Here is a 9,486-nt window from a genome sequence, read left to right on the forward strand (position 1 = left end):
AAATGTTTGGTTAAGAGAAATAAAGATATGCAACAAATCCAACCATTTCCCATCTTACAAACCTGATTATACCATAAAACCATGTCCAAGAAAACTTATGCAAAATTCACATCTCTAGATACTTATACTAGAAACAATCAGTAATATACAAACTAAGAGATGTATCAAAAATAACTTATATGACACCTAATATCTTAACCATTGAGCAGTCTACCAGTCCTAGTTTCTAATTTCTAGAGCTTCAGCAACCAAGCTGACAATTGTTGGAAAAATGGCACATCTATTACACTTCCACCAGATATTGACCCACGGATGGAATTTTCTCTATCAAGACTTTTCTTTACCACTGTAAACTCATCATGTCCAGGGATGTCAAACCTAAGTCATCCTTTCTCTGAAGTTAACCCGTTGTATATTTCTTATGGTCATGTTATGCACAGAAAAATATATGATGTCAACCAACCTTAAATGTCACTTTGAAAACTTTTCCTTTTAAAAAATAACACTTAAATGTTTGGTTAAGAGAAGTAAAGATATGCAACAAAACCAACCATTTCCCATCTTACAAACCTGATTATACCATAAAACCATGTCCAAGAAAACTTATATGCAAAATTCACATCTCTAGATACTTAAACTAGAAACGATCACTAATATACGAACTTAGAGAAGTATCAGAAATAACTTATATGACACCTAATATCTTAACCACTAAGCAATCTACCAGTCCTGGTTTCTAATTTCTAGAGCTTCAACAACCAAGCTGACAATTGTGGGAAAAATGACACCTGTTACACTTCCACCAGACATTGACCAATGGATGGAATTTTCTCTATCAAGACTCTTCTTTACCACTGTAAACTCATCATGTCCAGAGATTTCAAACCCAAGTCATCCTTTGTTTGAAGTTAACTTGTTGTATATTTCTTGTTGCTCACACAGACCTGTAAATATATATATAAATAAATTGATAGGACTTATTCTTTTATATACAAATTCAGGCATGCGATATTCATAGTTACTGGTCTCCTTACAAAGATTGTGTAATATTTTGTTTGAAGTGGTTGTCATTAGGTTCTGTTTCTGTTTGCCATATCCTGGCATTTTAGATCTAGGTGAAACGCATGGCTACAAAGAAGCCAACGCCATGATAATATAAGTTCTACAATCTCATCCACTTATAGAGAGATACAAAGAATAATCTCACATATAGACATCTCACGGTGTGAATCTCAACGCAATTTAGCATTCACCATGCCACTATCTTCTATGTAACACAGTTGAAAAGGCAATATCCATACGATCTCAACCTAATTCAACACAACACTTACTTCAAACTGATCTACTTATGAATCCTTTGACATGTTTATATAACAACATTTTACGTATCAATGTACTGGAAAAAAAAAAAAAGTTGCCACGCACCACCAAAGAGCCCAAACGAGGAAATTTTCTCAAACACCATGTGTCCAATAGGCAATAGCTCACCCATGCTTCAAAAATAAAAACCCAAGACCATATTGGATATCATGCCTTAATATAAAATGGTCCATGTAATACAGACTTTGAGTAACACAGGAAAAAATGAGCTACTGATATCATATAGAATGAGCAAACATGAGAGGCTCTTCAACTCACCTAAATTACAGACTTTGAGCAACACAGGAAAATTTTTTTGCAGTTTAGACATTCAAGAAAATGTGAAAAACAGGCATATAACAAAGTGTGCAAATAGCATTCTTTTGCTAACATCAGCCAATAGCATAAAATTCCAAATATCATGTGTCAAGCAACCATAGTATCACTTTGGAAAATGCTTACTAACAATGTCATTCTATACTCACTTCATTCAATTTGACATGTTTACCAGCTACCAAGCCATTCAATACTTGTAAGCTTAGCAACTTCATTTTGGATGTACAACAAACCATTTAAAGTAGAAAAGAAACATACCTCTAATCAAGTTCACCACCTTCATCTCCAAAATGATTCTCCATTTTCTGGCCTTCTTTGTTACTATTTACAAACTTGTGTAGAGCCTCTATTCTTAAGCGCTTTCTACAATTTACGATCTCATGCTAAGTCTTTCTTTTTGGGCTGTCATTGTTACTTACAAAGCCCTTCGTTTCTTTTGACATTTGAAGACCATGCCATTCAGTTTATTCATGGTCATTGTGAAATTCAATTGATTTTGACATTTGTGGGAATTTCACGAGACAATGACTAAGCCAATTGTAAGATCCTACTAACTACACAATCTTTGAAAATGTACAAGCAAATGATGACAAATCAAGATGTCAGGGCATATAATCTGAATGAAGAAGAGGCTTGGAAATCATTTGTGCAGAATGCAAGAGATGTAGTTTGAGCCAAAAAATATTACTATTGATACAAGAGAAATTGCTAGGAAATGTTGTGATCTGCTAGGATATGGTGTGATCTGCAACGAAAGGAAAATCTTACAATTTCTTAAAAATTTGGCATGAAAATTATTTCAACTAGCATAAAATCTTAAAAATCATATTTCATGTCAATCAATTGCATTCCAGCTAACTCTTAAATGTTGTAAAAAACAAGAATGTGTGGCTCTTGCCCAGAATCAGCAATATCCATTATTGCCTAGTTTTGCAGCCTAAAAAAAGGATCAAGAACAACTTTGTTCTCCCCACCTAGGTTGCCAAGACACTGTCAATTAAATCACCATTAGACCTAGCCGATTGAAAAATACAACTTCCATTTTCTTTTTCTGCCCCAAATTAAAGTACCCCAACAATTATAACATAAACATGAGTGTATACCATAGATACGACACTTGCCAACCTCTATAATTGAAAAAATAAAAATAAAAATTCGACATGTATGATCAACAAGGGCATAAATAATGGCTGTTATCGAACAAAACCTTCAGAAGTATAATAATTAGAGGCCCTAAATTGTAGGAGTCCATTGTAACTGACATTCTTCAAAGCAAGAAAGGTCCGACTAACATTTTATAAACTAGCCCTGAACTTATCAAACAAGATTTGAAGTAGCCTCTATGCCCCACAAGGTTTTAAAAGATTAGCTAGGAGTACATTCAATTATACTAGATAACTCAACCAGCCAAGTTATTAACAATTACTGCTCCCAAATCACCATGTTATTAACATCAACATTTACAAAGTAAATGGTGTACCTTCAGTTAAGCTACTAGACCAATGTTCTTACAGAAATGATGTATAAAATTTATGTTGAGAAAGAAAAGAACCTCATCATCTATGGTAAGAGGAAGAGCACTTGTTAATCATGCATAATCGAGTGCTTTTTGTGGAAATAACAGCAGCAGTAATAATAATCATAACTAAAATAATGATGCAAAATATGTTGATAAAAATGTAATTATGTAAATGCTGTTGAATTTAAGAATTCATGTTTTTCATATAAATGCATCATTTCCCTCTCCAAAATAATGTGAACCCACCTAATATATAAGAAGAGGGCTGAGAGCATGGACTCAAGAAAAATTAATGCAGTCTGAATTGCATAAAAACAAAGAGAAGTAAAAGTAGTCATACAAAACTAATAAGAACTAATTAGTTCCAGTATTGGACCATCATGTCTGAACTCAATGTTCCGCATGAAGCTCCAACTTCCATTTTTTAAAATGTGCCAAAAGATATTAAAAATCTTATTATCTACAGGTTTCTTGATCCTAAGAGACGAGAACAAGGTAGGGCTCAACCAGAAACAGACAAGCATAAGTCAATACAATGTATTTATGTCCTATATGAACCATGTTTAGAACAAAGAGAGTTAAAAAGAATTACTGCAATGTCATTTGATGAACTTCACACATCAGATTTTCTATGGACTAAGTCTAGAATAAAATAAAATTTAAAACTAAATTTACGCTTACAATGCACAAAATCTGTGCATGTTAAAATTACATTGGACACATTGATTGATAAAATATTTGCAAGGACAATTACATATGTGACATGGTGGGTGGTCTTTAGTTTTCTCAATGAGAGTAAGGGGGTGTGTGTGGCAATCAAATGTCTAAGCACCTCCAAACTTGTAATTTGGTAATAGCCCAAGAATACATTTGGGATGAGCAGGATAACTACAATCTTCACAGTAGTAGAACCAATGTTTTGAGTCTCGTTCTTCTTCACAAATATCACAATAATATTCACTAGAGTCATCTTCACGTCTATAACATAGAGTGAAGGGGTGCTTATGTTGGTTGTACCTCGTTGTATGTGGTAGTGTAGCGCATTTATAGTCTAGTGCAAATTCACAACTGGTACAACGGAATACTTGGTCGCTTTCATTACTACAGCAACTGCATTTCTGTTTGTCTGTGATGTAGGAGAGGATAAGTGGATGCTCATGACCTTCGTGGGTAAGGATTTCTGAGATCAAACTACATTGAACATCTAGATTAAAACTGCATTCCTCACACTTATAGGTGAAGCCATTGCAAAACTGAGAACAGGCATTACACCGAAACCACTCACTTGGTTTCATTGGGAGGAGGATAAGCGGGTGTTGATGAAGTGGATGTCGTTTTTTTGGGGGTAATTTAGCACAAGACTCATGAAGAAAGAATCTACACTTTACACAACTATAAAACGGAGGGAGAATGGCTCTTACGCACCCATCACATATTTGGTTATTTGGAACCTCATTCGTGAGCTTTAAGTCATGCTCGTGACTGATGTGTTTAATTTCTTCGACTATTTGAGTTCCGTCCTCCTTCATATTGGATTTTTTGACTTCGTAAGTTGCTGAGTCAGCCGATTCATTCAGCTCTGGAACTTCATCCACATCTTTAAATTCCTGCAAATTTATGTCCTCCTTGTTTCTGCGGTCGATAGCACAATTGAGGTGGGCAACGAAATCGCATCTGGAGCAATAGTAAAGCCCATAGCGTGTGTCCACTTTTTGAACACAGATTTGACAAAATCGGGAGTCGGATTGATGGAATTCAAGAGAAGAATGGGTGAGGTGGAGGAGGTGCTTGTGACGCACAACTTTGACTCTGCGTGGGAAAGAAGCACATCTTTCATGAACCCAGAAACTGCATAGATGACACTGGTAGGGCGTACCTCTGCCTTCTTTGCCGCAAATGTCGCAAGTGAACGTGAACAACTTCCAAATGGGGGTCAATGGGTGGTCGTGGAATTCAGCTTCCATGATGAGTGGTAAAGAAGTGCATTTGATGTGAAGGTTGAAGTCGCAGCGGAAACAGCGATAAGTGTATTCGTTGCGAGATTCATTGCAGATTAGGCAATTGCTAAATTGAATGTGTTTGCCATAATCTATCTGATAGGGAGAGAGAATAAGAGGATGGATTGGGTGCAAGGGATGGTGCAACCCAAGGGGTACTTCCGCACATGATTTATGATGAATGTAGTAATTTTTATCATCGCATTCTGAACAAAAGTAGAACGGACCAGAAACTGATTCTTGGCACCCACAACAAGCAAATCTACCTCTGAGGTCTACATGCGTAGCCAAGGCCAAGGGATGCTTTGAATCGCAAAAATGTAGAAGCTGCTGCTGTTGCTCCATCTTCTTCTTTCTACCACATGCAAAGTAACAGTGACAGTCACGGACAACATCAAATTTGTTTAGACTTTAGAGAGAGAAATTAAAAATAAAAAAACAGAGAGAAAGAGAGAGTGCGTGAGAGGGAGAGAGAGGGAGAGAGAATTGGCGGGTTTTAGACTAGAGTTGAATATATATACAGCAGCAAAGCAATTTAGTTTTTTGTTATGGGTGAATAAATTTTAGAATTGTAAAAAGCAAAAGTAAATAAATAAAAGAGGGATTTGGAAATTGGAAGAAGGTGTGGTTTTAATTTAATTAACAAATACTCATTCAAACCCACGCCTCTTCTGTTTTCTTTCTTTGTTTTATTTAACATTTATGGATGAATTTGGGCGTGACTGAGCAGCAGCTTAAGTAACGGAGTTCATGAATATTAGATGCGAATGTTTTAACTTTAAAAGGCTTGCTTGCTTGGGAGTGGCGTGATGAGAATTGCTGCTTTTTTCTTTGAGTTGAATATATAGCAGCAATTTTGTTTTTACCTTTTATGGCTCTGTATGAATTAGAATCAGAGATAGAATGTAAAAAGTATAAAAAAATAAATAAATAAAAAAGGGATTTGGGCGTGACTCACCACAGCAGGTTCATTAGAGTTTGATCGTGAATTCTTTAAATTAAAGGCCTTGGGCTTGGGTCAGTTTGGTTTGGCCCGTGGGTATTTATTTATTTATTTATATTGTGGGATTTTTAATATTTAACAAATATTCGTTCAAGCACCCTATTCTGTTTTCTTTGTTTCTTTTGCTTTCTTGGTTCATACGGTTTGGGAGCCTAGAGCGGAGGAGGAGGATGCACTGAATTTGGGTCTAACTCAGTATGTGTTTGTTTCGTTTCAGTGTGTAATAAATGAGTAACTAAAGAAGTCGGAGTTGGATTCAATGTTTAATGGCCTTTTTATTTAACAAAGATTCAAACCCTCCCAGTTTTCTTTGTTTTTTCTAGCTTCATATGGTTATGGAATGAGATGTGAATGTTTAAAGGGCTTGGGTGTGGCCTGTGGGTATTTTCAATTTTTTAATGTGAACACTGAAAGGCATAAAAACTATTGTATATATTGGAATACCTTTAATTGATTTTCATTAAAAATTAAAGTTATTCATTTTTGGGGAAAGAATAAAAGTATTGTATAGATGGGAATTATTTTACTTGATTTCATTAAAAAATAAACGTGATTAAAAAAAAAAAATGGAATGCACCTAAAAAGTTAGGAATAAATAGTAAGAATGCTTGCACAACAAAAATTCAAACTATGTTTTTAATTGATCCTCTATTCTTGTTAGTAGAAAAATTATAATTTTTTTTCTTTTTTTTTTTTTGTTTATGTCAAACATTATCATTTATTTAAAATCATCTAACACATATCTAAGTTTGCCTTTATTTAATATATAAGTAAAAAGTGCAACTAAGTTTGCCTTCATATTGATATGATTAATTCTTTATACAAGTTTTTCATTACCCCAATTTAGCCAATACAACTTTAAAGTCAAAACAACAAAGTTAATCCAACAAAACCTCTAAAAGAAAGTTCAATAGCGACTATAGTTTGGGAATTTAAAAATGAATGAGCAAAGTCTTTTGGAGTTTCTCATAAACTCAAGCAAGCTTGGTTCAATGTTAATAAATCTTTACAATGAGAAATGCAATGGGGAAATTATTTTATTAATAAAAACATCTTATGTTTTAATGTTGAGTCTATTACTCCCATAATTTTTTTTTATTTAGGTTGAAATTCTCTCTTCCCCACATGTAATAAATAAGAAGGAAGAAAAAAAAAAAAAAAGCAAAGATTTGGTAATGTTTGAGAATGAATGTAAATTATTTTACTATTAATATGGGATAAAATGAAAATTTAATAGGGATATGTTAAAGTTAGACTTTTGGGTAACTTTTACCAAAGTTTTTTTTTTTTTTCTTTTTTTGAATAATTAAATTCTATAGAAGTTAATTTCTTCAATTCCATTCTTCCATAATAATAGTTTGTAATCCTATCATTAGACTAAATTTCTTTCCTCCAACTATCATGCTAATTAAATATTAAGGTGATCTATTGTTCTTTCCGAACGACAAAGTGATTAGACATTAAAAACTCACTAACCTATGAAGAGTGATTTTTTTTTTTTTTTGTATACTTAAATACAATAAATGAAAAACTTTATAAATTTAACAATAAATGGCGACTAATTATTTTGAAATTTTCATGTGATTAACCTATAATAGATATTAAATAAAAATGTGATTCAAGAAAAATTGATTTATGAAAAATAATTGAGTGATATACCATTTATCCAAATTGCATTAAATGTAACATAAACCAAACCATGTAGTAGTAATAAATCTCACAAAAATATAGTGTCAAGTGAAAAAAAATCTTATTACATTTAATATCTATATAACAAATTTTAAGTAAGCAAAGTAATCTATTGTTTATAAATACCAATAGAAAAACACATATAAATGTGAACAAATTTACAAAGGCAACTATCAATACTTACATCAAGAAGAATCCAATTTTGGCTTCAAAATATACTTAAGGAAGCTTCCAAATTATCCTCAATTTCAATTTTTTTCAAGTCTAACTTCATATGAAATCCCTATATATCATCTACTATATATAGCATGCCATTGTGTTAAAGGATAAATCCTTGCTCCAAAGCAAAGAAAACAAAAGAAAGAAAGAAAGAATAAATGAAACAAAGAAAACAAAAGAAAGAAAGAAAGAAAGAATAAAGGAAGAAGTAGGCAAGTAGGCAAGGCATATGCTTGCTTGCCAACTTAGACTTAAATACTTCATAGTAACATTTCCTATTTCTTGTTTTTTTTCTTTTTTTATGTTTTTCTTTTCCTTTTGTGTTTCCAAACATGTCCATACTAACATTTAATTTTCTCATTCATTTATAAGATTTATTTATGCATCTCTATCTAGGTTATACACAAATGAAATTTTATCTCTTGTGTTGCATTTAAATGATGAATTTTGAGCTAGAATTTACTCAAAATTTAACTTTTGAAATTACTAATACTTATTTCTATTGTTTATGTTAACAAGAAAGGACAATTCAAAAATTCTATAGAATTTTATACTTTTTTTATGGGAAGAATTTTATACTTTTGATGTCAAAGCATTCTTCGGCTTGCTAAACAAACTAAATTCAAATGCACGTCTTTCACTGATCCCATTACCTTTTCTTTTTCTTTATTCTTATTACCTTATTGTCTACATTTTGAATATTTCTTTGCATCTTTTGTAATTCTTTCTTGATTTGGAAGAAAATAATAAATGACATTAAGAAGTTAAGTGAATGAATAATTTTTTTATTTTTTTATTTTATCTTTCCTTCATATATATATGTATATATATATATATATATATTCTAAACTTTTTTTTTTTTGAGAAAATATATATTCTAAACTTGAAAGTTATCTTTCGTGCGACCCAATTCATTCAAGAATCATCTATATGCTTACATTAAAAAAAAAATTAGTACCTTCTTTAATAGTATCCTTACTTTTCAAATATATATATATATATGTGTGTGTGTGTGTGTGTGTGTGTATACATACACATTTTCTATTATAGAATCTATTAACAATTGTGTTCGTATATGAATTTGCCTAACTATTTTACATTAGACTTGAAAAGGTCCATCCTCAAAACATTTGACCTAAATTGTTGGAAGATCATTTTCATTAGTTAGGAGTCAACGTCAAGAAAGATCCCTATTGTTGTAGTATTTCTTCTCTTTCTACGTGAGTCATAAATTTAAGCTTGTAAAAGTTATTTATTGTAAGCTTTTATTTTAATATTTTATCATGTTTTGCCGACCTACCATTTGCATTGAGCCACCAAATCTTGACAAAAATATATTTAATTTTTAAACTTTTTTTTTTTTT

The 9,486-nt window shown here is 32.2% G+C and overlaps 1 protein-coding gene across 1 annotated transcript; it reads right to left on the reverse strand.

Annotated features, from left to right (window-relative positions):
• Positions 1 to 3,924: 3,924 nt before the first annotated feature.
• On the reverse strand, positions 3,925 to 5,657 carry LOC112037498 (uncharacterized). The gene has a single exon (XM_024070339.2). The coding sequence runs from the start codon at positions 5,554 to 5,556 to the stop codon at positions 4,039 to 4,041; it is 1,518 nt and encodes a 505-aa protein (XP_023926107.2). The 5' UTR covers positions 5,557 to 5,657; the 3' UTR covers positions 3,925 to 4,038.
• Between the last annotated feature and the right edge of the window lie 3,829 nt (positions 5,658 to 9,486).

This window comes from Quercus suber, unplaced genomic scaffold (genome assembly GCF_002906115.3).
Source record: "Quercus suber isolate HL8 unplaced genomic scaffold, Cork oak 2.0 scaffold_131, whole genome shotgun sequence".
In the NCBI taxonomy this organism is placed as follows: Eukaryota; Viridiplantae; Streptophyta; class Magnoliopsida; order Fagales; family Fagaceae; genus Quercus; species Quercus suber.